Source organism: Trachypithecus francoisi, unplaced genomic scaffold (genome assembly GCF_009764315.1).
Source record: "Trachypithecus francoisi isolate TF-2019V2 unplaced genomic scaffold, Tfra_2.0 Lachesis_group0, whole genome shotgun sequence".
Classification (NCBI taxonomy): Eukaryota; Metazoa; Chordata; class Mammalia; order Primates; family Cercopithecidae; genus Trachypithecus; species Trachypithecus francoisi.
The window spans coordinates 16,089,474-16,117,219 of NW_022681453.1; the positions used below are offsets into that span (position 1 = coordinate 16,089,474).

The following is a 27,746-nucleotide window of genomic DNA, read 5'->3' on the forward strand; positions in this document are numbered from 1 at the left end:
GCAGTGTGTTATCCTTTAATGAAGAGCTGGGTCAATTGAGCCACCACTCTCCCCAAGATCCCCCTGCAGCAGATGGCCCTCACCATGGCTACCGGTGAGGCAGGGCAGCCCTGTGACAGCCAGCCCTGCTGAAGGGTCAGTCTGCAGTGGCCTAGGAGAGGCATTCAACTCTTAGACCTAGGATGTGGCAGCAGCAGCGAGGCCAGAGGCAGCTCAACTGAGGTCAGGGATGGTGGAGGAGGCAGACAGGAAGTGGGGGGCTCTCCTCCTTCCTCTCCGAATCCCAGTGTTCAGGAACAGTACAGTCTCCCCAGGGGCCTGGAAGCTCTTCCGGCCACTCTCTGGAAGCCCTCAGTCCCCAACTCCCTGCAGACCAGTGTCATAGGGTCCCTGGACTCGGGAAGCAGGCTGGGTACTACCCCATGAGCCTTGAGGCCCCTGGCCTAGGAGGTGGGTCCAGCAGGGCTGAGGCCAGAGCCACCAGGAGACTGTGAGTCACCTTCCACTAACTGCTTGTCAGTCACTACAGGCACCTAACAAGGTGGCCTCTCCCCCCGAGCTTCCAGGGCTGCCCAGGCTGGGCTGAAGCAATAGCAGGCCGTGGCTCCTGGGTCCCTATAGATCTGTGACCTTGTTTTCCACAGCAGCTGCAATCTGCTGGAGCCGATAGCCCAGCTGCATCTTCTGGGCCGTGCCATCCTCCTCCAGGGCAGTGATGATCTGAAACAGAGACGGATGGCATCAGGGGAGACTTCTTTGGCCAACGTGTTTGCTGCAAAATTCAACAGCCCTCCTAAGACGCTGGGGCACAGGTGGGATAGGAGGCCAAGAAACCCAGCCAGTCACGTCACGTACTTTCTGTGACCTCAGGGCCTCGCCAGCAGGAGGGGTAATAACATCAAAGCCACCATTTCAGGACGAATAAGGTAGGAAATGAAGGACCTGACTCAGTACCAAGCCCCTCAGAAGCCCTGAGGCAGCCATCCTGGCTCACTCACCCGCCCGGCAACAGCATTTCCCAAGTTCCTGTCTGCCTGGTGCCAGACAAGGGGCAGAGACCCAAGAATGACCAGACACATGTGCTGGGAAAACAGACACTGATCAAACACCAACCACAAATTGGGGGCTGCCACCAAGGGAACCAGTAGGAACCGGAGGGCAGCAGCACTTCAGAAGACAGCCACTGCCCACTATGTCTCCACGAGGGGACATGCCTGCATTATACTCTGCCTCCCCCACGCCCCATGCCATGGCCCATACCATGCCCAGGAAGACTGTGGGCCATGAGGCAAGTTCCTCATCTCTGAGCAGCAACAGCCACTTCACTGGTGCCACACAAACATCTAAGTGGACTATTCCATCAGACACCCAGCAGGTTGACTGGCAGGTGCTCAGCTCTTCAGGCCCAGCCCAGGGATCCTCCAAAAAGATTCACCAGCTCCAGTGTACCCTCACACCCCAGCCCATGTGCCTGGACTCTCCTCTTCTCAGCTCATGCAGCCAAGCCAGGCCTACCCTTGCATGTTGGCCGTGCCCAACATGCTGCCAACTCAGCAAATGCACAACATCTCCAGGCCCTGGTAGACCCCTTGGCCCCCCACAACCACCAGCACTGTGCCTTGCCATCCTGCTGGGGAGCTGGAATGGGGAGGGGTGGGACAGGTGAGAGCACAGTCAATGCCAGGAAACCCGCCTGGAGAACACTTCCCAAGCCGCCCAGGGGCCCAGTCCCCCACTACGCTGTCGCTGGGGAAGACCAAAGCCCCCACCATGAGTCACAGGGTCAGAGGCCCTTAAGTCTCCTGGGAGGCCTTGGGTCAGCCTCCCAGTTAGGGCCCAGGGCCTGCCCACCTGGTCATAGTACTTGTTGATGTACTTGTAGAGTTCATGTAGGGCCACTCGCGCCCCGAGGTCTCCAGAGTAGTTCTAGGGAAGAGGCCAAATGAAAGGTGAGAGAGATGAGGGATGCAGACAGCCACAGGAGGTGGCCCAGGACCCTAGGGAAGGGTTGGGGGAGAAGGGGACCTGAGAGGTAGGGAATGGGATGGGCACTACAGTGGGAAGCAGAGTCCCCTCCATGGCCCGGGGACCCCAGGCCAGGCGTGCCAGATGGTGACAGAACAGGGCAGCGCCAAGGGGGCCTCCTTGGTAGGAAGACAGCTCAGGTCTACCTGCTTCAGCAAGGTCTGGGGTTTCCACTGGAGCCCTGCCTCTCTCAACCCCTTGAGGTTCTAGCCCAGACCCTCCGCCACCCAGGTGACTCCAGAGCCAAGTGGCACTGATGTCACTTGCAGGCTGAAAGCCCAGCGTGATTCTGCTCTGCCCTAACTCAAGCATTTCCTGAGGTCACTCTCAGGCCCCTCCATGGGGACATCTCTGAGCCTCAACTTCCTCACCTGGGTGATGGAGTCAGTGTCACCTAACTTGTGGAGTTCTTGTGAGGATCAAGTAAGACAATCAAAGCACCCCATGAAGGGCTTCACACACAACACCCCAAAATTACAGCTGCTATTATTGTTGTGGTTGTGGCTGTCATCACCATCAACATTTCAGAAACATTGTTCATAACTCCCTGGAGTGACATTTTAGGGCTGTTTTAGGAATGGGGGAGGTGGAGGGGACACCTGTGCCACCAAGGGAGGCACAGCAGTGGGAAGACGCACACAGGCAGACCCAGGCAGGCCTGAGGCTGAATCCCAGCTACCTTGCAAGTGCCTGGCTGAATCAGGGTATATGGCAGCTGCCAGGACAAGACCCCTGCTTGCTCTGTGATGAGATGGTGGGAGCCCTGGTCTTTCAGTGGCAGTTGGAACATTCTGAATTTATGTTTCCTGCCCCAACCAGCTCACAGGGCTGCTGAGGTTCCCAAGGGCTTCCTTGCAAAGGGGCAGTGTGAAGCGGGCAGGACTGTTGTGGTAGCAGGCCTATGCCCAACCCAAGAAGCAGAGGGAGGCCTTACCCAAGACAGCTCAGCCAGGACAGAGTTCATCTCTTGGTCGCTGGCTGGGACAGCCTGTCTGATGTCTGCATAGTACCTGCCAGAGAGACAGGGCACAGCAGCTGCTGGGTAAACAAGCCCACTCCCCCGCTCCCCACCAGAGCCCACCCCCCGAGTCTCAGCTGCACACACCCTCCAACCTCTACCCACCGCACCCTCCAATACCTTTCCACCATCTGCTTGTACCGGGGGATGTCCCGTGCATACAGAAGTTTGTTGATCGGGGAGTCCTGGACATAGCAGGAGGACAGAAAAGAGGAAGGAAAGAAGGATGATCACCCTGTTCGAGTGATCAAGTGTCCTGGGTTTCCCAGCACTGCTTCAGTTTTGAAAAGGAAAAGTATCACATCCCAGGAAGCCCCTGAGTCCCGGAAAACCAGATCAGGTGGTCACCCTAGCCTACTTCCTTCCGCAGAAGCCTCCACTGCTCCCTCCCCTCCACCAGCGTCCAGCCTCTGATGTCATCAGAAATAATCTCTCAGCTCCACATGCCTCCATCTAGATCCAGCAAGAGCCCGGTACGCAGGGCAGGAAGCTGCTGTTCACTCCCAGGGTCATCATTTTAGAAGTGAGTGAACTGAGACCCAGAACATTACCTAAGCGGCCACAGACCACCTCACTCCCCAGTGGCTGAGCTAGGATTTGAAGCAGGTCTGTCCAGTCAGTTTCCACCACTTTAACACACCTAGACACAGCCTCTACCACTGAACTGGGTTCAAGTCCCAGCAGCCATGGGCTCTGGGCAGCATACTTCTGTTCTCAAGACCTCTCCTCATCCTAGAGCTGCTGGGAAGGTGAGAAATATCTCAAGGTGGCACTGCCCACCGTGAGCAGGGACCCAAGGCCAGCTCCTCTTGTCAACCTGAGTCAGGATTCGCACCTTCTCGACAACTCCCCATGGGGAAACCCTTGGCATTCCTGGTTGGGACTGCTCCTGAGCTACCCAGGAACCATCTGCTGTTCTGCTGGGAAGGGGAGGTACTGGGAAGATCTGGCAAAAATCCCAGCCACCACATAGGGTCTACCCTGGAGGTGGCCCTGCGGGTCCTGGTGTGGCCCTTTGATTCTTAGCTCATTATAGGCATGATGACAGCATCTGGATCAAAAATGGCTCCCAAAAGACAGTGCTACAATTTTGGACAGAACTTTCTGTTTTTGTTTTTGTTTTCAGACGGTCTCGCTCTGTTACCCAGGCTGAAGTACAGCGAACAGGGCAGTCATGGCTCACTGCAGCTTCAACCTCCCAGGCTCAAGTGATCCTCCCACCTCACCCTCCCTAGTAGCTGGGACCACAGGCGCACACCACCACTCCTGGCTAATTTTTGTATTTTTTGTAGAGACGGGGTTTTGCCATGTTGCCCAGGCTGGTCTCAAACTCCTGAGCTCCTTGGGCGATCTGCCCACCGCAGCTTCCCAAAGTGCTGGGATTCTAGGTGTGAGCCACCGTGCCCAGCTAATTTTGATTTTTCCCAGAGGTGTAGGGAAGTATCTCTCAAGAGGTCCCTCGCCAACTGAGACCTGGGGGTCAAGGCTAAGCAGAGCCCCACTCATGGACCTGCAGAATTACACGAGGGCCCTGCCCACTGGATGCCTGAGCAGACACCTTAGGGACCTCATATGTCAGGGGACTCCCGGCTTTGACTGCCGTGACAACAGACTCCCAACTTCTGTGCTCCCGGACAGCTCCGACTACTCAGTCTCCTGTGCTTCCCAGCTCTCCTCCTCACACATCCCTCAAACCGTGACACCCCCTGGACTCTCTTCCCTACTGCCCTACTGGCAGGCAGACACCTCCACCACCCTAAGGAACCAAACCCACCCAGCAGCCCAGAGCTGCTCTGGGATTGAACAATCCATGTCTCTACCTGGAAACCCCGCGAACACCAGACTCACCTCCTCCAAGTCTGAGCTTACCATAGCCAGAGGCCCAGGGATCATGTGTGACCCCCCCCCTTCTTCCTCATCCCCCACATCCAACTTTCAGCTTCTGCCTGCCCTGCACCCTCCCGCCCAGCTTGAACCAAGCCACTGCTTGTCAGAAGGACAGCACAGTGCCCTCGTGGGACTCCCTCACTCAGCTCATCCATGCACAGCAGCCACAATGTTCCACAAACTCTCAGGCCTGGTCACACCACTTCCCTGTTCCCGGGCTTTCTGTGGCTCCCACTGCCCCAGGAGTGAGCCCTGACCAACTGGCCCTGGCCTACTTCCACGCCTGGCCAGCACTCTATGCCCCAGCCACACCAGGCTGCACTTGCTGCCCACAACTTCAGCTGTGAATTGGCACACAATGCCCCAACCTCTTGCTCATCCCTTAAAACTGAGGCGGCCCCGGGATAAAGCCTTGGCTTGGAAGGTCAGAGGTCTCCCCTAAGTCCTCCTTGAAGTTCTCAGAAAAACCTAGAATCTGAGTGCACACACAGCACTGTCCACCCTCACCCATCCCCCTCCGCGTCCATCCCAGACTTGCTCACCCGGCCCAGCTTGTGGTCGGCCAGGGTGCAGGCGTCCATGAAGGTCTGTGCAATGACAAGGAGCACCGCATCCATGTTATCAGATGTCTGCACGTCGAACACAAACTGCGGGTTTTTTATTATATTGATCCAGAACCTCAGAGGCAAGCTGCGGGTGGGGCAGGCATGGCCAATGAATGTGCCGGGGAGGCAGAAGAGAAGACTCCCCACACACACCTAGAGCCCACCCAGCACCACCCTACCTGTTGGTCTTCCAGATGTGGATGGTGTCCTGGTCGGAGATGCCATGCTGCTGGGCCTGCTCATCCAGCAGGTCAAAGAAGTACTTCACAGCGAGTGGCACAGGGCGGCTGGTGCTGAGAATCACCTGGAACAGGTCGTCCACGAACTTCTGCAGGGTGCCCTGTGGGAAGGGGGAAGCAGAGAGGTGTGGTCAGCAAAGGGCCCTCAGCAGCAGCCCAGCCTCAGACACCCCCCGGCACTGTGCCTGCACGAGCCCCACAGCACCCCCAAATCCCACGAGTGGCCATGCTCCCCCTCAGCCCAGGCCCCACCACCTCGGCAGGCCCCACCCCACCTTCATGGACAGCAGGCGGGTCAGGTAGATCTCAGGGATGGCCTTGGCACGCTCACGCTCCCCGCCCCGAAGGCTGCCCCTCCGAGGCCTGGGCGGCTCCGGCTCATCACTTGGTTTCACCAGGTGCCAGGGCCGGATGCCCCCCTCATCTACGTCCTCCAGCATTGGGGTCCCTGTGCCAAGAGCCCACAGCTGTCACCCCTTCCCAGGTGCCACCTCTCCAGGCCCCCTGGTTCTTGCCAGCTCTCCCAGGGGTGGGGGCACCTGGTTGAGAGCTTCCCTGGGCAGAAAGGAAACAGGCACAAGCCTGCCCTGAGGCCCAGAGGACCTTCCTCATGACTCTGGGCTGAGCACAGCAGGGACAGAGGGCCGTGATGGGGGCAGTACTCACGCTCTCCAGGGACATAATCCTGGTTTTCCCGGAGCACATGCTTGGTGAGGCAGGGGACGAGGGCCACAGTTGCTCCATCTGGGACCTGCTGAGCACAGCTGGTAATCCCTCCACCAGCCCCAGCTCACCATGCCGTCCTCCAGCTCCCACCCCTCCTACCTTGTAATGCTGCAGTGTGTTCAGGCGCCTCCACAGGCCCTGGACCTCAGAAGTGACATCCTCATCAGAAAGAATGAGGTGTCCAGCCACCCCAGACCGCCACTCTGCAAGGGCAAGGCAGAACTGGTGCAGGGCTGGAGGATACCTTCCCACAGTGGAGCCCATCTCCTCCTCCATGGGGACACCAGCCCCTCCATCATGGGGCAGCCATACTCAACCTCAACCTCTCCAAAGACCAAGAGCAGGGGCCCCTCCCCAGATGAGAGGCTGTCCAACAAAGATGTTCCAAAGCCGGCTTCTGCCCACCTCCCAGCATCCTCCCCACCCTGAGTGATGAGCTGTCCCTGCAGAGCTGGTCCAGGGCCAGCCCAGGCCCAACACTGGCTCAGGTCCCCAGGGGCTCTCCACGCCCTTACCAACATCAAGGGTGCGAGGGTCTGGCCGCTGGGTGAGAGACACTCCTTTATAAAGCTGGTCCAGCATCTTCTCCTTGGCCTGGGAGATGGTGTCACAGTCCAGAACCTTCACGGGCACACCCTGGGCCTCTCCTGCCCCAGGCCCCACAGCCAACAGTGCATTCAAGGTCTATGCAGGACACACAGGAGTCGTCAGGGTTCATGTACACTCAGGATGACCAAGACACAGACCAAGGGCAGGGATGACTCATGAGGGGCCGCTGCCTCCGACCCCCATGCACCACACATTCCCTAACTCTGGTCTCTTCACCTGCCTGCCTTCCCTAGGGACAGCAGCTTCCTCCCCATTGTGACCCCAGCACCTAGCGCAGAGCACTTGTAAATGACTAGGGTGTAAATGGCAGAAAAAAAGGAGTGAGCACAAGTCCCTCATTACTTAGATCCCCAGGTTCCCGGCTGAATGGGCCAGGCTGAAGGAGCTTCGGGAAGCCTGCATGAGCAAATATTCCCACCCATCCAACAGGGGAGGGGTTCAGCAGGCCTGAATGGGGGTTTCCCGCAGGAACTCTCATGCATAACTAAGGGAAAGCAAACCCAGAGACAAGACCTGCCAGAGTGGGGCTGGCTTGGTGGGCAAGGCCGCATCCCTGGTAGGAGGGCCAGGCCGACAGGGTCAGGCCCTGGCACAGCTCAAGCCCATGGTCCAAGGTAGGGCTGGCTCCTCCTAAACCCTGGTTGTGGCTACCCTGGTTCCATCCCTACTCTGGGGCACCTGGAGGCCTTATCATCAAGGTCTGCCCTAAACTGCCATCCTGCTAAACTAGTCTGACGGCCTTAGCCAGCAGCCAGCCAGGTCACCCCGCTCTACATCCAGGCACCCACATCAGAAGCTGGTGTCCAGACCCCACACACCCACACACTCTCCACCCTCGCCCTCACCGCACTCAGACTGCAGGCCACACACTTGCACATCCTCACCAGGGGACGGTACTCCACGTCCTCTCTAAGCAGGCGGTTGTCATTCAAGGTGTATTTGGCCTTGCCTGTCACACTGTCCACTGGCCCCTTATCCACTTGATGCTTAATCCCTCGAAAGAGCATGTACAGAGGCTCCCCTACAGAGTCCTAGGAGAGCACAGGCAGTTAGGGCCCTCCCGGCAGGTGGCAGAAGTGTACGGGACATGACGCACACTGGGAAAGGGGACAGGACACGGACTTAAGCGGACTGCGGACAGGCTGAGCAGGAATCTCTGCTCTGGCACAAGTGTCCGAGGTGCATGGTGGCTGAGGGCTTAGCAGTTTAGAGGGCCTGACCCTCCCTGGACAGGAGCCCTGTCCAGCTCTGCCCCCTCACCCTCACGAAGGTGTACAGACAGATGGACATCCAGTTGGTGAGCAGCTTCTCCACCACAGTCTCTGTCCTGAGATGATGGGAAAGGGGAATGCCAGGGTCAGCAGGCAGGGCTGCAGGCCTCTCTATCCTGCAGACCCCCCAGCCTGAGGCCCCACCCCAGCTCCAGCTATCCAGGGCCCACCCAGCCCCAACAGCCACACAGACCTCCGCAGCATCAGCTTGGGGTTCTTGGCCACATACTGGGCAACCAGGTCACTGAGCAGAGTGCGGAGGATGTCAGTGAAATACTCAAGCTTCCCATGCAGGGCCACGGTGAGCAGAGATGCCACGTAGGCACGGTCCCGAGCTGAGAAGGTGCGCTGGCTCTCCAGCGTGTGGATGAACTGCGGCCAAAGAGAGGGGATGGGAGAAGGGGGTTGGGGGACAGGAGGGCGGGCTCAGAAACCATGCCCTGGAGAAGGGGCAGGGCCAGAGGCAGGCCAGGAAGATGCAGGTGGGGGCACCTTGGTGAGGAAGAGCTTGCTGTTGAGCAGGTTAGAGAGCTGCCCCAGCCCTTGCTCCACAGTGGGCCGTCTGCTCTCAGGCACACCCAGGTCCCGGTGCAAGGGCGACTCGCGGTGCCCGGGGAAGAAGATCCTCTCCGCATACACCTTATAGTCGAGGAAGGGGATGCCGCTGCCCAGGAGGTCACTGGTGAGATCGGTCATCTCGGTCATGAGGTCTATTAAGCAGAAGAGGCCAGGTTTGGGCACCAATCCCATGTGATGGGAGCGGGTTTGGGCAGAGCCCTGGAGGGCGGGGCCCATTCTCCTGGTCACACCTGTGAATTCCTTCTTGCAGCGGTCCCGCACGCTGCTCTCCAGATTCTCCAGCTGGATCTGAACCTTCTTATAGTCCCTCAGGGCCTGCTTGCTCTTCCTCCTGTTCAGCACCAGGGTCAGGAGGGGACGGCCGGATGAGTCCTACTGGCCCAGGCCTACCTGACCTATCCCCAGGCACACCCGGGCCTCATCCAGCACAGTCCAACCCAGCCATGCCAGCCAAGCTCAAGCCTAGCCCGGTACAATTCAGCCCTTCCCCTCCTAAGCAAGTCACACACACCCGTGCCCCGTCTAGCCCAGCACAGTTTAGCCTAGAGATCAGTCAACCACAACCAGGCCAAATCCATCCCACAACCTATTTTTATAAATAAAGATTTGTTAGAACACAGCCACATTCATGTGTTTCCATGTCGTCCCTGGCTGCTTTTGTGCCACAGTGGCAAAGTTGAGTTGTTGAGCAGAGACCACTTGGCCTGCAAAGCCTAAAACATTTACTCTCTGGCCATTTACAGAGAATGTTTCCTGACTCCTGGCCCAGTCTGTCCCTTCCCAGTCCAGCCAGATCCCACGACCTGCCCCAGCCCAGCCACATCTGGCTGCACCCACCTGTACATGAGGACAATGATGATGACACCCAGAGCCAGAAGAGAGGTGCCCACCCCCAAGCCCACCTGGGCTGCCACAGGAAAAGCCCCAGGGCTCTCGCCGTCATACTGCACGTGACCCAGGGAGAAGCGCAAGTTTCCCATCTGCACCTGTGTCGGGAGCCGCCTATAAGCAAGGGTTCAGCCCAGGTCAATGCCCAGCCCGGCCAGGGACCTGCCCACTGACCGTGAACTCAGGCAAAGAGTCAAGTGCCTCTCGGAGGGCATGGTGCCGTGGCAGGGGCTGCTCCACGGGGGGCTCGCAGTATAGGTGGTGCCGGGTCAGCGTCTTCACTACACAGGGGCCGTCCCCTATCATAGCCACCACCTCCTCCTTGGACATTGCAAGGTCCAGGTTCTCTCCCTGGAACAGAGGGTCACCAATCAGTCACTCAGGACCCTTCCCTCAGATCCTGTCCTCCCCAAATGTGGGAAGGACCCTGGGACCCACTCCCAGCAGCAGGGCTGACAGTCTCTCAGCACCCTTCCCCTGCGTGCAGGCCAGTCACAAGCTGCTCCTCATCACCCTTCGCTGCCCTTTCCTATCTTTCTTCTCCAGAACGAAAAATCTGGAGAACATAAAGCTGTCTCCCAAACCCTGCCCAGTTACCTAACAAAGCCGGAGCCCCAACTCTGTGTCTGATGACTCACCAGGTGGGTGATGATGGCGTATCGACCTGTGGTCTGCCCGCATGCCCGTCAGCTGCCCACTGTGTATGTCCAAGACACATGCCTAGTGCATGTCTATGTGAGCCAGGCTGCCAACTCGGGGATTAGCCTGATGGCTAATCACCCAGCTACTGCACACCACCCAGCTACTGCACACCACCCAGCTACTGCACAGGCCAAACATACAAATGCAGTCATTCCAGAGCCTGCCATGGAGTGCATCAGGACCCAGGCCACCAGCCAAGTAGTCAAGCCCATGCCAGATCCTAGGCTAGGCACCCTCCACCAGCCCCCTCTGCCCCCAACACAGCAAAGATGAGGAGCCACATCCATCCACCGGCCCTTGCTCTACTGTCTCGGCCTCTCTGCCACACACAGTAGAGATGTCCAGACAAGGAAAGGGTCTCGGGGCCCTGCCAGGTCCAAGTAGGAGCTGTACCTCCACAGAGAACACACTCCCAGGCTTGTGCCGGAATGGCATGGTGGGGTCCTCAGGGTTGAGTGGCTGCAGGGTGGGGTCGGCCTCGTAGGAGAAAGGTGTGGGGTTCAGTGTTGCAAAGTCAAAGACCAGGTTGTCAAGGATAAATTCCACCCGGACCCAGGGGTCCTCGGGCAGGCCTGGGAGGGCAGGTGTGCGGCATGTGATGAGCTGGGAGGAGTTGACATGGCATGGTTCCTCAAACTGGAAGGAAGACAGGCAGGTTGACGGGGGGCCAAGCAAAAATGGGAAGAGCCTCCTCTGGCACCTGCTCTGGCTATCCCCAGGGTGTGGTATGGGGCGAGGGGAGAGTGTGGGGTACCCAAGGGTGTCCTACATGCTGGCCACTGCAGGAGGGTCCAAGAGAACACGCTGTCTCCGGGACCACGCGACGCCTCCGTCCAAGCCCCTGGCTGGGCTGCAGCATTCTCGAGACCACGGTCACCCGGATTCTTGGCGTCTGTACCACGTCCAGATTCTGGCCACGGACCAATATCTCACGTCCTCCACTGAAACAGAGCATGAGCTTACATAACGTAAGATGGCTTGTTACCTGGACCTAAAGCACAGCCCAGCCCCAGCCCCAAACCACATGACCCCTTGCGCCTACCAGCAGCGTGGGATTCTCAGTGCCCCAACATAAAGCCCTACAAACCCCCACATAGTGGAGCTGCAAAGATCTCCCTGCCACCTGCCATGCAGCCACACCCTTGGCCCAGCACCTAAGGAAGCTCTTGGTGGGGCCAGCAGAGGTGATGTTGGGGTCGAAGGTGTACTTGAACTGTCCACGTTGAAGCCTCCGCTCTGTGGCCCCAAACCACACAGCCACAGGGAGCGTGGCAGGCGTGGGGCATGGGCTGGTCTCACACCGCAGCTGTTCTGACTGCTGCTCCGGCAGCCTGGGAGGGGAGGTGGGAATGAATGGAGCGGCGCAGGCAGGGGAAACTTGGACCACTCAGGCCCCAGCTGGCTTCCCTCTAGTGCTGACTGCAGTCTCCACCAGGTGTCCCTGGAGGTGCACTCCCAACACAGCCGGCTAGGGAGGGTCCAGCCACTCTCTGAAGAAGCAGACTGGCCCTCTTCCCCTTTCCGCTCTCCCCAGGATCCCAGACCCCTCCATCTTTCCCCTGGAGCACATAGATTTTTGCAGGATGAGGAAGTGCCCCTCACAAGTGACAAGGCTGGTCTCCAACCACCACTCGGATGTCCTCCAGCCGCCCAGTCAGGAGCTTGGAGCCATTCAGGGTGAGATGGGTGCCCCCAGCTCTGGGGCCACGGGCCGGGAAGATGGAATGGACCTTCGGGTCCTGTGGGAAGGAGGACAGGGAGAGAGATGAGCATCAGACCAGACACAGGGAGGCAGGGACAGCCTGAGAAACAAGATGGCTCAGGACTGGGAGCCCCACCAAGGCAAAACCAGATGGGCTGAGAGGAGTCACCAGAGGGGGTGGCCCGCTGGGAGCTGGGGGTGGCTCAGCAGTCAGGTACCTGGTAGGCAAAGTCGTGCTCTGAGACGCCACGTCCTCTTCCCAGCACCTCCACCGCTGCGGCGCCGGCCACCTCCTCCCCACTGGCCCCGGTGATGCACACGAGGCTGTAGACACACAGCAGGCTAGGGGGTGCCAGGCTGCATCGAGGGCCCCTCAAGCTTACCTGGCAGCCCCTCTCCCTGCCCCACTGTCAGGTGGTCTTCCCCTTCCCATCCTCCACAAGATTGACAGAGACCCTCTCTCACTTTGGAGGGAATTCTTTGTGACACATCAGAAGGCCTTGGTATCTGAGAATTAATATTTGTGGTTTCAATCATTTAAGTTCAACCCCAGAGGCCCCCAACAAGGAAGAATTTATCTGTGGCATAAATTTACAAAGGGGCCCTGTCAGCCTGGTTGTGGGGTGAGCTGCTGAGCAAGAGAGTGGGCACAGCTAGCCGCCCACGTCCTCTGCCATGTCACATGCACAGTACCCACTCAAAGCATGGTAGAAACTTGATTTATTCGGTAAAAAGAGTCCCTGAAAGCCTCTAGTCAGATAGGGGAATACATGTGAAGGGAAAGTGAACCGTCTAAGAAAATGCTGGTTCTTAGCCAGAAAACAGAAGCTTGGGCAAATTAACTTCCAGAGTGTTAAGTCTGCAGTGGCTCAACTCAGTGACATTGTCACAGCTGTTGCAAACACTCTAGGAAGACGCAAGTGATATGTGAGCCACGCAGGGGAGGCTCCAGACAGAATATATACTAATTGCTTCATAAATCACAAAGTCTTATGGTCTGGAACACTAACAGTCTAGATAGTCACTGTAAGTTCTCGGTCATAACACATACAGGGGACACTCCGTGCTCTAGCAGAGTGGTTCTTTATTTCAAATACAGATTTTGGGGCCCCACCGTGGGCCTCCTGAACCCAGATGTCTGAGGGGGAGTTGAGGATCTGCTCTGTGTTGGTTTGAGACAGGGTCTGCAGGTTACCCTGATATTCAGCCAGGCTTGGGCCCTGCTGCTTGTGGACATCTCCTTAGGAAAGTCCTGCACATGTACCTTTGGGGCCTGCAACCGCTGGCCAGGTTACCATAACCCAGCAGCCCCAGGAAGGCAGCAGGGGTTCCGAGAGACGACAGTGGAGCCTGGCCCTTGGCAGGTGTGCCTTTCTGAGGTGTGCCTTCCAAGTCTACCTTCCTGAGGAGCCTGGCAGCCCAGGACAATGCCTGGAGAAGAATGAGCTGGTGAGAAGGCCAGCCCCTGAGTTTATCTGTCTGATCTGAGGGTCCTGCTGCCACAGCTATTAATATATCCACAGTCCCTCAGAAGACCAGGTGAGCAGAGCAGGAAGCAGAGCCACCAGTCAGTTCTGGGCAGTGACAGGCCCAGGAAGGATTCCTCAGCAGCCCATGCCAGGAACTTACAGGTCTGGTGGGCGCCCAGGGTCTTCAGTGGCAACCCTGGCACTCGGGCATTGTGGCCAGAATCAAGGAACAGGGAGAGAGGGGGGCAGATGAGCGGGGGATGGGAGGCCCCAAGCAGAAAAGCCAACCATGGAGGCCCCAGGCTGTGCCACGCTCCTGCTGGGTGCAGCCAGCTCACCTGCTGGAGACCTCGTACTCCTGGGCAACCACAGCACAGGGCACTCCAGCCACCGTGACCATGCCCAGCACATCCTGCACATGCTGGCCCAGGTTGGAGCCCCTGATGGTGACACGGGTGCCTCCGTCTACAGGCCCAGTCAGTGGCTCCACCTGTTCCAGGACAAGGACTGCTCACCTCTACTCAACTGGAAAGGCAGCCCCAACCTCCCACCTTTGGGCCCCCACACCCTCCCTCTAAGGGCAGCACTGAGGAAGGGATGGCCAGCCTTTCAACAAACCGAGTGGATGAGGGGCGCTGGGCACTGGGTAGCCACAGCCTCAGCCTCACCACAGGCCTCCCGGGTCACACAACGTGGACGCTCCCCCTCACACCACACACAGCCATACTGGGGCATGGCGGTTTGGCAGCGGCTGCAGTCTCCATGTCCCACGGAACAGTCATACAGTACCACTGGGGGTGGCAGAGACGCACGTGAGAGGCAGGCCTGGGAGAGCCCTGCTACCACCGCCAGCCCAGCAGCCCACAGGTGGCTCACCATGCAGCCCCTCAGCACTGTCCACACGCAGATGGCCAGCCCGACGCAGAAACAGCCCCACACGGAGCTCCGGCTGCAGAGCCTCATAGCTGAGCTGGAGAAATTGGAGTGGATTCAGAGTCAAGCACTGGGGGAAGCGTCAGGCCTGGGGAGGGGGTAGTCAGAGAAAGGACTAAAATGACGAGTTAGGAGCATAGGGTCAGAGGGACCCCATGGGGCCACAGGTTGGAGGGCAGAGCCAGAACTGGAGTATGGGGACCCCATGGGGTCTCAAGTTACAGGTCAGAGCTGGGATGCAAGGACTCTATAGGGCACATGGTCAGAGGTCAGAAATGGGTGTGCAGACTCCCTCAGGGCGACAGGGTCAGAGCGTGGGCCTGGAAAAGGTGGTGCAGCCAGCTACAGTTGGCAGCCAGCCTGTGGCCAGTGTAGTACACCCGTGCCCACCCAGGCGCTCATGGTGTGCACCTGGTGCTGCTGGCAGGTGACATGGCACTGGGTATCTGGAGGTGGCTCACACTGGACCCGGGCCTCAACCACCACCTCGAGGCCCTCCAGCTCCATCACACACTCATTTTCTCCTGGGCCGTCCTGAGGGCAGAGAACACAGCTGTTTGGGCAGTTTCAGGAGCTGGTTCCAGGGAGTCCTGTAGGTCGCCCAACAGATCCCCCAGCACAGCCTCTGGGTTGGAGTTGAGCCCTCGGACTCTGCCCTCTTCCTGCTCCCCAAGGCTTATGCAGAGTTTGTCAACAGCTAAAGATGCTGCAAGGACAGTGGCAGGCAGGACACACTGACCTGGAAAAGGTGAAGGTTCCTGCCTAGCAGCCGGATTTCCCGCTCCACATGGACCGGCATCAACGTGGAGCCCTGAATGCTCTCCACACAGGGGCAGGAGCTTGCCCCCGAGGTCACCTCTTCCTGCAGGCACCAAGGGCAAGGCAGTCTATGGAGCCCACCCTGCCCAGCTTAGCCCTCTGCCTTGCCAGATTCCAGGGGCAAGGCCCGTGTGGGGCTGCAGACTCCACCCTGCCCCTCGCCCCCTCCCAGTGCAGAATCACAAGGCAAGCTAGGGGTAGCATCTTCCCCACATCCCCTCCCCTGAGGCCTCCTTCTTGGGCTGGGCCTCACCAGCTCCCAGAGCCCGGGGGTGTCATACGGGTAGTCGAGGCTGGACGGGAGGATGAGGGGGGCGGGAGGGCCCTCAAGCTCTGCTGAGTCTCCATCACCTGAGAGGAGGGTGGAAGTGGAGAAGGCGGGTGCGTCACCCCCCGTCCACTCGTCCGCCTCGGGCAGCTCGCCGCCTTCTCTCGTGAGCCAGTCCAGGGCGGGCTTCACGGAGCCCATGGCCCCTGGGAAAGTGGTGGCAGGAACAGTGGCAGGGGGCAGGTCCAGGGGCACTGTGGGAGGAAGGGCCTCGGGGCCAGGGTCTGCAGGGGGTACTGCTGCTACCTCTGAGGGTGACAGCGGGGAGGCCAAGAGGTCCTCAGGTGTGGCTGTGGGTCTGAAGTCAGTGGGGGCAAGGACAGTGGTTCCAGGTCCATATGGGGGGTTGGGAGGGGAGGGCTCCTCATGGAGAGGCGACTCTGTGGAGCTGGGGGAAGATATGGGGCCAGAACCTGCCCACGGCCCCCAGGGGCTGAGCAGGGAAGGACTGGCCCCAGGTGAGATGTCCAAAGTTGTGGCTGTGGAGGGAGCCCCAGGCTCCACAGGAAGGGTGTTAGGAGCAGAGGTGACCAGGGCTTTGGGGGCTGTGGGTGGGGAGGGGGTGGGTCCGTCTCTTGCAGGATGGGCTGGGGAGACAAGCGGGCTCTGAAGGGGGAGGCAGAGGAAGACAGGAAGGGCCACTCAGCAGGCAGGCGCAGGACAGGAGGCAGGCAGGCACAGTGTATGTTAAGAGGAAAGGAGACCAAGGAAAAGAGAAATAAAAACAGCCCATTAATTCTCCACAGGAGAAAACTGTGGGGGAAGGCTCCAGGGGTGTCTGTGCCGAGGTGGGGTATGAAGGCCAGACCGCCCCTGCCTCTCAGCTACAAACGCCCTCTCCCAAAACAGGCGGGATGTATCGGCGGCTGTTCTCCAGGGAGTCCGTCACACACAGCGGCTCTGGTGCTCAGGACAGAGCCTCACATAGGCAGACAGACCCCGGGCCATAAGAAAAACTCTCACACTGGGACCCCCAACCCCCCGTATGGCCCAGCCCAAGGTCACACTCACCTGATGGCTTGCAACCATGGGCCCGGTATCACACGAGGCCTTGTGTGTGCACAGGTGCTGCCAGACACACCAGTTACACCCCCAGCGGCTGCTCACACAGGCCTGGCACCTGCACAGAGCACAGCCATGGAGCAGGGGTCGCCACGGGGAAGCCCAGGCCTGGGGACAGGGCGAGGAACTCACTGCGCAGATGGGCGGAGTTCAGCGACCGCCACACAGTCATAGAAGGAGAGGGAAGTTTTGGCGATCACAACAGCGCCAAACCTGAGCTCCACACTCACGGAGACATGGTCTGCAGAAGGGGAGAGGGCCAGGGTTAAGCAGCAAGGAGGTGCACTCAGACCCAGAGTCGATATCCTGAGCCCTTGAATGGGGAAGAGGACCCAGGGTGACGGAACACAGTCCAAGGGCACAGAATGGAAGATTCAGGTGGTTGGGGAGTGGGAGGACTCAGAGAAAGGCATCCATTCATGGCTCTTTGCCTGGATTCACATCTTAACCCCACCACATCCCCTGGAGCAGGGGCTGGCCTCCCCCCAGGCTAGCCCATTCTCTCACCCACCGGCTCCTCTTGGTAGCACTGGGGCCTCATTAGGGTCTGGGGAGGGGCACATCACACCAGAACCAGTCAGCAGGGCAGGACTCTGATGTTCCCCAAAGTGGCAGGAATATGACTCCCCTGGCCACAGGGGTGGAAGGTCTGGCACTGATAGGAAAACCTGCCAAGAGAGCCAAGGACAGACACACTGTTGGGGCTAGTGGGCAGCAGACCAGGGCATTTTTTGTCCACATTTATGGGGCACCCAATGTGGACAGGCACCAGCAGTTAACAGACCTCAGGCCTCCCCAAACACCCTCTGGCCTGACTTAGAAATACATGGGGAAACTGAGCTTCTAAAAGAAGTGACTTGTGTGAGGCCATGTGGTCTCTGGCATGTCTGACACCAGGATCTAAGATCTCTACCCAGACCTTGATGCCCAGAGCCCTCCCCACCAGGGCCCTCCCTATCTGATCATTCACCTCCCTCGTTTCCTCTCGGCTGATGTTGGCAGGACTCATGGCTGCCACTCGCAGACAGCCCAGCTCAGGCTGGAAGCTCCATAGCCACTGCTCTGGGCCCTGGCCCCTTGAGCACTCAGAACTGCGACTGCACCTGAGCAAGAATGACCAGTGTCTATCTGTGACCCTCACGGGCCACTGGGAGTTCATAGGGTAGGGACTCCTACAATCTGGAGGACCTGGGCAGGGCCCTAGAGTGGGCATGATACAGGTTCTGTGTCTGCTCTGGCAGGGCACTGATGCCCAGTGCAGAGGATGGGGGTGGGGAATCAAGGTGTCTGGGGATCAGGGTTTGAGAGTCAAGGGCTAAGGTTCAGGAATTCTGGACAGGACAATTATGCAGGAGCATTGTGGGCTTGAGGCTGGGACTGGGATGGGGTCAGGAATCTGACCTGCCAAGGAGCACACACCACCCACAGTATGGGTCCCTGTGAGCAAGGCAAGATGCACAGTCCAGGTGCTGAGCACAGGAGGCCACAGGAACCTTCAGAAGCTATGACAGCAAAGAGGACCTGAGGCCAGCAATCCAAACACGAGTGGCTCACCCACAAATGGGTCCCTGGCCCCACCCAGAGGCCCCTCCCAGCAGCCATGCCCTGGTTTGTGCCTGGCACTCACTGTGCTCTGGGTCATGACATACAGGTGCTCAAAGTTCCCATCGAAGGTGAGGTCTTTGCTAACTGCAGACCCCTGATGGATGCTCTGTGTGGAGTACGAGTGGCCATCGCTCCCTGGGCCCAAGTAGACCTGGGATCAGAGACCACAGGGTCTGGGATCCAAGTCCATGGCCAGAGGCCCAAAGCCGTCCCCTCCTCCACCCAATCAAAGTAATTTACAGACAGAATTTCCTCCTGGGCAGTCACAGGTCATACTAACCAGCCTAGCGGGGATGGAGGAAAATCACGGGTAAACACCACCCAGTCCTGGGAGAGCAGCTCAGGTCATCTCTCCTGGCCCAGGGATCACAGGGATAGCTTAAACCAGGCTGGGTCCCCAGCAAACTGTTCCCTCCAGACTCTAGGACAGGGGCCAGTACTTCCTGTGGGCTCACCCTGTGCAGCTGCCCTTGACTATCACCCAGGAAAGCAATGGTGTGTCCATCTTCCACGGTGACTGCCACAGCTGTTAGCTGAATCCCTGGCCACTCCAGAATTGGTGTGGCTTCCAGTGGGAGCCGGCTGGCCATGGGGCTGGGTGTATGGTCTGAGCCACAGGGATAAGCATCCAGAGTGTCCTATAGGCAGCAAGAAGCATCAGGAACGCCCTCCCTGGATAACCTCCTCGGCCGCATCCTCCCTGGCCAACCTCATTCCCTCCCGCAGCCACTCTGGTAGCTCTCCCTATACAACAGTGTCTTCTCTGCTGGCCCTCCTGGGACAACCTCATCCCTGCCCCCAGTCTCTCTGGGCCCTCCCTAACAACCCTTCTCTGGACAATATCCCCCCAGGTACATCCTTAGCCTTATGGCAGTGGACTGATCTCCAGTTCTGCTCCAGTCCTTGGGCAGTTTCCAGTGGCTCCTTCCCCCTCTTTTGATCCCCACCGCTGCCTGTGGCCCCACCTTCTCCCATCCCTGGCCTGGGAGTGCTTCCTCCAGTTTCTGTGGTCACCTTGCTCCTGGACCACTTCTCCAAAACCTCTCACAGCCTGCTTTTCTGCTCCAAGTCCACTCACCGGGGCCCTCTCCTGCCTCTCACTGACTCAACCCCCTGTGCAGCTTCTTCCCTTTTTTATCCATCCTGAGGCTACAGCTCATCAATCCCGACCTCACCTTCCTCTCCTGCTCAAGAGCCAAAGGTCTCATTCCATTATAGGTCCCTGTCCCTACCCAAGAACCCCCAAACATCCTCCCAATCCACCTACACTAGGGCCACCCCTCCAGCATCCTAGTCCAAGCCCATCCAGACACTACTGCCACCCGCATGCCAGGTTTGTGGTAAGGTACCACTGGCCAGGAAACACAGGAAGCACTTAATATCTGCTGATCTGATCATCCTCGTGCTACCACCAGCTGTCCTCGGACACTCTGGGCAGCTCCTTGGCTGCAAATACTTGGCCAGTGGCCTCAGAGGGGGGAAAAACAGGGCAACACTGGAACTCACCACTGGCAGCTGTGCGCAGTCAGAATTGACATCGTACTCGATGTAGGCCACCTCGGTCCCATCCTCAGCACGGCCCTCCCGGGTGTAGCAGGCATCTCGCGTGCGATTAGCAAGCCGGTCCACCTCATCCAGGGGGAAGGCACAGAGGGCAGAGGCTCCAGATGCCCCAGCAGCCGCCAATGGGGGCCGGCCCACAGTAGGGGGTGCAGCCGAGGAGAAGGCTGCAAAGAGCACCTCCCCATGCGCCACCTCCCTGGACGTGGCCACAGCTGCAGCCTGGATCAGCCCGTAGCGGCCACCTTGGCAGGCCAGAGGCAACTCCACATAGGAATAGTAGTGCTGGTCCCGGAGGCACACTCGAGACACATAGGCACGAAAGGCTCTAGACTGAGCCTGCAGGTCCCGCCGCAGGAACAGGAAGTAGGCGCTGGCCCCACGTGCAAAGGCACTCACGAAGTGGTGGCTGTACTCAGAGAGGCGGCCCACTGCCAGCTTGGCTGTCTCCTCATAGGAGAAGGCAGCTTGGGGGTCCGGCGGCCACAGGGCCCGGGTTGTGATGGGTGGAATGCCACCCCCCACACCCCTGCTGGTGTATCCTCGCCCCACAAACAGGAGGGGCTCCCCTGCCAAGCCCTGGGCTACCAGCCCCACCGTGCTGACCGCAGGATCATTGGCAGCCACATACTGGGTGTCCCCAGGCCGCTCTGGCCGCAGCAGCAGCTGCTCAAGCTGCCCCAGGCGCCGCTGCTCACAGACCCCCTGGTGCACGCTCCCGCACACCACCAGGGCCCCTGGGCTCACCAGGAGCAGCTGGTTCGGGTTGTTGGTAGGCTGTGCCTGGGGGCACTCATCAGGCATCACAGGTGGCAGGCAGTCCCTGCTGTCTAGCACAGGGCCGGTGGACACTGAGGCCTCCAGCTGCAGCCCAGGGCTCAGCTGGAACAGGAAGTTGGTGGCCCCCAGGTAGAGGGTGCCTGAGGTGGGGTCTCTTGCCAGGTGCTGCAGATACGTGCCATTGGGAGTGAAAGCAGCTGGTGGAAGGGGCTGGAGGGTGAGGACCCACCCAGCCCAGAGAGCCTGGAGAAGAGCTGGGCCCAGGGCAGGCATGGTCACCTGGCAGGGAGACAGGTCGAGAGAGTGGGGCTCATGTGGCCGCCAGAGCACCCTGGGACCACTGGTAAGGGATAGGACTGTGGCATTGCCAAGATGCCCCTCCTAACCTAGGGGGTGAGCAGAGGAGGACCAGGCTTCTTAAACAGGCACTATGTCCAGGATGACCTCAGGACCACACACTAGAGCGAGGTCAGAAATAGGAGATACTTCCTAGACAACACTGCCCATTCTTTGCAGGCACTGTTCTCTAAGGAGACCTGCACCCCACTCACCATCCCCCCAGATCAGAGGGTGAGGGGCTGGAGAGGCCATGCCCAGGAAGCAAGGTCTGGATGAGGCAGGAGAGCAGGTGATGGGAAGGAGGGGCCCAGACCCCAAGAAGGAGAGGCTCTACATAGATGAGGGTTTCCCAGGCAGAAGGAGGAAGGAGAGGGAGGTCTCCTGAGCCAGCAGAATGTTAGAGCAAGACAAGAGTTTGGGGCAGGGCCTTTCAGGCCAGGAATCCAGAAGGGTAATAACCACAGAACCAAGAGGACTGAGAGATGTGAGGAGGCTCCAGCTCGGAGGGGTGGGGCCCGAAGGGCTGCTAGTTGTGATATCTAGTGTGAGGTCAGGCTCACCTGGCAGGGCCGGCTGGATCAGGAGACAACAGCATGACCCGTGTGGGAGTCACCTAGAAGCGGGGAAAGCCGAGTGTGAAGCTGGGGCCTGGGCTGCAGGCACGTGGAAGCCCTGGGCTCCCCACTGGGGAGGCAGCACAGAAGCACCCCCTCCCCACCGCCCAGCTTGCTGGTGGAGCTGGGCCCAGCCTGGCCCCTGGCCACCAAACACATTCCACAGAGGACGCCTCCTCGGAGCCCACACGAGGAGGGGGAGGGCGGCAGAGCCAGGCACCCGAGGGGCCTGGGAAAGGTCAGCTAGGAAGGAGCCCCACGGCTGGCAGGGTCCAGCCAGGCCCCCAGCATGGCCCTCTCCCTGTGAGGTCCCGCTCTCTGCTCAAACTCCACCTTGTAAAGGAACCCAGGTACACACCCTCTACACGGCCAGGGGCTGTCCCAGCCCAAAGGGCCACCAGCGCTTCAGCAAACAGGCACTCGCACAGCAAGATGCATACATACCACCCACCCTGCATGTATACGCCTACAACACACGCACACACACACACAGAGATGCAGATGCCATCTATACACACAGCACAGTGACACACACAGACACAGCCACCCATGTTCAAACACCACATGAAGACACATCCATATCAAGACACAGAAACACACACACATCACACTCACCTGAGACATTCAGACCACCACTCACATTTAGACACACACACGCACACTCCCCTCGTTCGAGAGTACTTAGTTGGAGCCCTACGTACTAGAGAGCTGTAGAAGCTAGGCCATCTCTTGCTATTTCCTCTCCTGCACTGCAGAGTAGTGCCAGGACCCAAGATGTGGGCTAAGTGGAGTGTGTCCTGGAGGAAGGTGCCATGACTGGCTGTTCCCAGGCCCATCACCAGGACCTCCCCAGACTTTGGGTGCCTGCTCTCTACACAGACCCCTTCTTGGGCCCCAGCTGAGGCTCCTGAGTCCCTGAACCAAGAAACTATGGCAACACCACCTTCCCCAGTGGTCCCCAGCCAAAAGCACCAAGGTTGGTGAAGTGCTGGGACCGACAATGCATCTCAGACTGGGAGACACTTCCCCTACTTGCCTGTGCCCAGGCCACGTTGCCCAGCCCCTCCCATCACCCAGCTGCCAAGCTGCCTGTGCAAAATATCAAGCGCTTGCTTCTCTCAGGTCGGCTCATCCCAGCAGCGGCCTGAGCAGCGTACTCCTAAGGCTGCTGCCCCAAAGTGAACAGGGCTGGGCACAAGGCTCAGGGGAGGGTCCAGCAGCCTGGTGGAAGCTGGGACACTGTGGCCACAGCCCGGTGGGAGCAGGGGGGCCGTGGTCACAGCCTGGCTGGGCACCACTCCCGAAATAGCTTGGGGGTTTCCATTTTTAGTGTGCAGAAAACAGGGCAGCTCTATGGGAGCAGGAACAAGGCTGCCTCTGTTTGCCACCCAAGGGGGCGGGGGGGAAGGGGGCAGCAGGGAAAGTCTTGAACCCGGCCAGGATCCCAGGACTGTGGCAAGACCAGTCTGCCCAGGAGCCCCCCACCTAGTTTCCAAGGGATGAGGAAAGGAAGTTTCTTCCCATGGGAAGACAGAGTCCACCTGAGGATGGGCAGAGGTTATCTCTTGCACGGGGCTACTGTTCAATTCTCCTGCCACCGCATGCCAGTGATGGGCCTTGGGCACAGGGTCCCATAGTTAGACCAATACTCACTCCTACATGTTTACAAATATTTGCTCAGAGCCTACTGCGTGCCAAAGTTCTCCAGCCCTCAAGGGGCAGCAACAAAACCACTCCCCATATGTGATATCAAAACTGGATTGATGGATGATAGAGCCTTGGGAGATGAAAAAATAGTAATAATAATAATGAATAAAAATAAAAATAAAAAAAAACACTGGATGAGGAGACAACAGGAAGAAATGGGTGGGATCACAACAGCTCCTGTCCAGGCCACCGAGGAGATCAGCCGCTGACCCACTCCGGGGAAAGTGGTCAGGCTTCTGCAATCAGTCTCCCTGTGAATCAGGACCTAGCACCCCTTGCCCCTCCACATATATCATGGGTAGCTGAAGGAGGAGAGAAAGAAGAGCAGTGCGTTTTTCTCCTCCATTTCAGGCACATGGATTTCACTTTATCTCTGCCACAGGCCACTGAGCAGCTCCCAGCCTCTCCAATCTAGCCTCCTAACTCCCAACTTCTCAGGGCTTTCCTTGAGTAGAACTGGAGTACACCCCTCCCCCAAGAGCCTCTGGGGCACCCCAGAGCAGGAGGGATAAAGGCCCACCCCTCCAGTCCACATCTCTCCCACCCGATCCATGCCAGTGCTCCCCCACACATGCCCTTCGTTCCTGCCAGCCTGAACTGCAGGCTGCCTCGCTCCTCCAGCTGCCGCACAGGCTCTTGCCGCTGCCTGGAATGCCCACTCCCTCGCTATCCCATTAACTCCTACACCAACCATCTTCTAACTGGGGAGCCTCCCCTGTCCTCCCAGGCTTCTGAGGAGGCCGCTGCATGCAGTGGACAGAATGGACACACCTAGCCAACACCCTGACAGGCACGGCCGCTCGGCCTCAGGCTCTCCGAGCCTGATTTCCTAGTTGTACAATGGGAAGAAAGATGGCTCTGACCAGTAAACATGATACAGCATGTGCCTGGCATTAGTGATGCCAGCCAGGGTCACTTTCCTCCCAGTTTCACCCTCCTACTCTGGACTTGAAGCTCCTTGAAGGCAGGGAGTATGCTTCTGATTCAGAGGCCCCGGCAACTTGCACAGACTTCAGCACAGACCAGATGCTCCCTGCATGGTGAACGCACCCCCATTTCACAGCCAAGAAAACCCAACAAATAGGGGAGATAGAGGGCCCACAATCCCTCCAAGCCACTTGGTCTCTCAAAGGGAAGACGTTGGCCCCAATTTTGTTAATGACCAGGCCAGGGCAGACTGAAAAGGCTGATCTAGAACCAGACCTCACATCCCCAACTTACACAGCCTGGATCTCCTGCCCATTCCCAACATCTGAGGCCCTGTTCAGGCTCACAGCCAAAGCCTAATTCTGCCTGTGCCCAGGCCTGCCTGGAGTCTCTTCTGGGCCCACCCTACTCTGAACCTTTTCAGGGGGCCCAAGACTGCCCAACTTCTGTCTGCAGAGCAAGCACCTCCCGGACCCCCGTGGAGCTGTCCTCGACAACAAAAGGGGCTCACAAACCCCGCCATTCCGCACCTGCAGAGAGGCCATAGGACAGCCCACATTTGCCTTGCTTTCCAATTAGTGGGAAGCCGGCCTTCCCGTTTCACCCTCCTGCTCAGCTTCCAGGGTCCACTACAGAGGTGAGTTATTCATTGACAGTGCAGCAGTGCCCCCTGCTCGCCCTGTTTTCTGTGTGTTGAGGAGGGGTGGGGAGAGCCACCATTTACCAGGCACCTGCGATGACCCAAGGTGCTGATCGATCACCCACTGAATATGTCTGTGTGTGGAGAGGAGGGCCCCCCTCTGGGGGTCGGGAGGCTCGAGGTCCGCCTTTGTCAGTCCCACCGGGAGCAGCCAGAAAGGGCTGTTACTACTGAGGAGAAGCCCCGACCTCCCCACTCGGCTCGTCCTTGACCCTCCCCAACCCCCGGACCCCGAGGCGAGGACCCCATCAGTGGCCCTGGGAGGGCGGGGAAGGGGCCGGCCGGTCCCCGGTGGCGGCGGCGAGGAGGGGGCGCGGAGGAGCAGCTCCACCTCCTCAGTCTCCCAATCGCGTTCCAGGCGGAGCCGCCAGAGTTTCCCTTCGCGCGGAGAAGTGTGGTCCCAACTCTCAAAACCAAAGCCGCCCACCACTCACCCAGGCCGCCCCTGCCCGGCAGGATCGAGGCCCCGACCCGTTCCACCTCTGGAGCCCCGGTCCTCGCCGCCCCGGCCCCGAGCCCCGCACTCACCACCCGGCCAGGCCCCACGGGATGTGCGCGCCGAGGCGGGCGCCGGCCGCTCCGGGCTCGGGCTCCGCGCGCAGCGGCCTCCCCCCGGGTCTGGCGGAGCCGCAGCTGTTACCCGGAGACCGAGGGGCGGAAAACTGCGCCCGCTGCCCGCCCCTCCCGCGCGGTGCTGCCACCGCCGGGAACAAAGGAGACAAAGCCGCGTCGGCCGGGCCCGGCTCCGCTCCTTCCCCCTCGCCTGCCGGGCTGCCCTCCCCCCGCCCGCCGCCCGAGCCAGGCCGGAAGCAGCCCGGAGAGCCGGGCGCGCGGCCCCGAGCCGCCCGGGACCCCGCATTCCAACCCCGCGGGCTCCGCGTCGGCTGAGGGCTGGGGATCCGACCCCTCCCGCACGCGGGAGGGCGGGGGCGGGTTGCACAGCGGCGGTCGCCATGGCAACGCGGGTAGCCCAGAGGGGTGAGGAGTGAACCCCGGGAGCCAAAGCCGCCCCGCCCCATCGGCCTCACCTGCGCGCAGCCTTGGAACCGGAACCGGGAACTTTCCCGGTTGCGAGGGGCCGAGGCGGAGGGTCGCGCTCCGCACCCGCAGGTGCTGGTGGAAGAGCGCCCCGGCCTCTGGTCGCACCCGGGTCCTTCACCTGCCCGACCCGTTCTCCTGCCAGCGCCCGGCCTCGCCCCGCGCCCGGAGCTCCTTACCCGGCCCCGGTGGTCATCCTCCCCAACTTTCTTTACCTGAACTCCGGAGCGCCTTGTTTCTCCCCTGCGCACCTGGCCCTGCCCACCGCCCCTGCTCCCAGTACTCCCCAACAGCCAATCCCTCCTTCCGGCCCCACCTCTGGCTGTTTGAGAACATGGGCTTTGGACCTGGGCTTGCGCCATCAACTAAGCCATGTAACCTGACACCAACCCCCCCCCCCAGCCTATTTGCTCACCAGCAAGTGGGGGTGATACCACCTCTAGCGGGGCTGTGAAGGCAGGGCACCTGGGCTGCAGAGGCGCACAAGCAAGGGCTCACTTCCTTCCTTTCTTCCCAGCCCAGGACCCAGACCTGGACCCACCCCAAGCTGAGAAGCGTTGGGCAAGTCTGGGCTCTCTCACTGGCAAACACCTGGGCCTTCTGCGGGAGGAAACACTGGCAGAAGGGTTCTCTCCTGGGGCCCATTTGTCCCCTGTGCAGGGCCCTTCACACCCTGGCATGCCCACGGCTAACTCAGGAGCCAGAACCTGGCCCATCCAATTAGGACTTTTGGAGGACTTTGGCTAAAAGCCATTGGCACAGCTTCCTGGGAGGCAAAAATGTCATACGCATCATCTGAAAGCCTCCAAGGCCTCCACAGGCTAGGGGAACCTCAATCAAGAGATTCAGGTCATCCACACTGGCTACTGCCCTAGAGGTACAGACACCCTCTTCCCACCTCCCGCCGGCTATCAAGGGTCTCCCGTCAGGTCACCCCTTTTCCTCCACTCCCACTTCCAGCACCTGAGTCCAGGTGCTTAGCACCTTGTCTGCAGCAGCATAGCAATCCTTCCCTGGATCCCTCACCCTTAGCCTCTGACCTCAGACTGCCAACGTGGTAACCTGGGCCTCTGACTTTATTCTGCGCAACTCCCCCACACTCATCACCACCCCAGCCAGGACAGTCTGCCCCAGTCCCTCACCCACTTTGGCTTTCCTGCCTGTGTAGCTTGTAGGAGCCCCCTTCACATGCACAGAATCCCTCCCTCCCCAACTCCATTCATCCAAGCACACACCCTTCAGGACCTATCTCACCCCAGAGGAAACTGGGTCTTCCAGACCCCACAACCCCCTTCATCTGTACACAGATACGATACCTACTGCCCTAGGAGGAATGTGAACACTGTAAGCGCAGGGGTCTTTCCATCCCATGCCATTCTGGGGAGCCATTACTCACCAAGGATAGAGTGACTGAGGGACCAGGTGCTGAAAACCTGAGGTGGGGGGCATTTGGGTCATACTCACTGCCCAAGACTGAACACAGGCTCCAAGAAGAAAGTAGCCTTATGGGAAGCACTCCTGGCCCCACAGGTTCTGACAGCTCTGCACAGACACCAGTGAACAAGCCCCCACCTGCAGCCCCTGCATACAGCTACCCTGCGCTCTCAAAGGGGA

At 59.4% G+C, this 27,746-nt stretch overlaps 1 protein-coding gene across 5 annotated transcripts; it reads right to left on the reverse strand.

Moving 5' to 3' along the window:
• PLXNB1 (plexin B1) lies at positions 1-26,569 on the reverse strand. 5 transcript variants are annotated; one of them, XM_033206186.1, is made up of 38 exons: positions 26,548-26,569; positions 21,707-21,759; positions 19,974-21,086; positions 18,923-19,105; positions 18,490-18,618; positions 18,264-18,364; positions 17,833-17,965; positions 17,374-17,530; positions 16,995-17,103; positions 16,812-16,920; positions 15,726-16,406; positions 15,393-15,515; positions 15,065-15,187; positions 14,597-14,690; positions 14,339-14,511; positions 14,059-14,210; positions 12,470-12,575; positions 12,152-12,288; positions 11,704-11,880; positions 11,304-11,490; positions 10,943-11,185; positions 10,022-10,198; positions 9,797-9,945; positions 9,190-9,290; positions 8,873-9,090; positions 8,574-8,752; positions 8,370-8,436; positions 7,994-8,140; positions 7,016-7,184; positions 6,600-6,703; positions 6,441-6,525; positions 6,050-6,222; positions 5,715-5,875; positions 5,473-5,620; positions 3,164-3,228; positions 2,960-3,035; positions 1,852-1,926; positions 1-720 (listed from the first exon to the last, which is right to left on the reverse strand). In XM_033206186.1, exons 3-38 carry the CDS (start codon positions 21,078-21,080, stop codon positions 616-618), a joined length of 6,423 nt encoding a protein of 2,140 aa, XP_033062077.1. In that variant the 5' UTR covers positions 21,081-21,086; positions 21,707-21,759; positions 26,548-26,569; the 3' UTR covers positions 1-615. The 5 variants fall into 5 exon arrangements, with proteins under 5 accessions (XP_033062077.1, XP_033062041.1, XP_033062060.1 ...); XM_033206150.1 differs by lacking the exon at positions 26,548-26,569 and adding an exon at positions 26,348-26,436; XM_033206169.1 differs by lacking the exon at positions 26,548-26,569 and adding an exon at positions 26,312-26,346.
• Between the last annotated feature and the right edge of the window lie 1,177 nt (positions 26,570-27,746).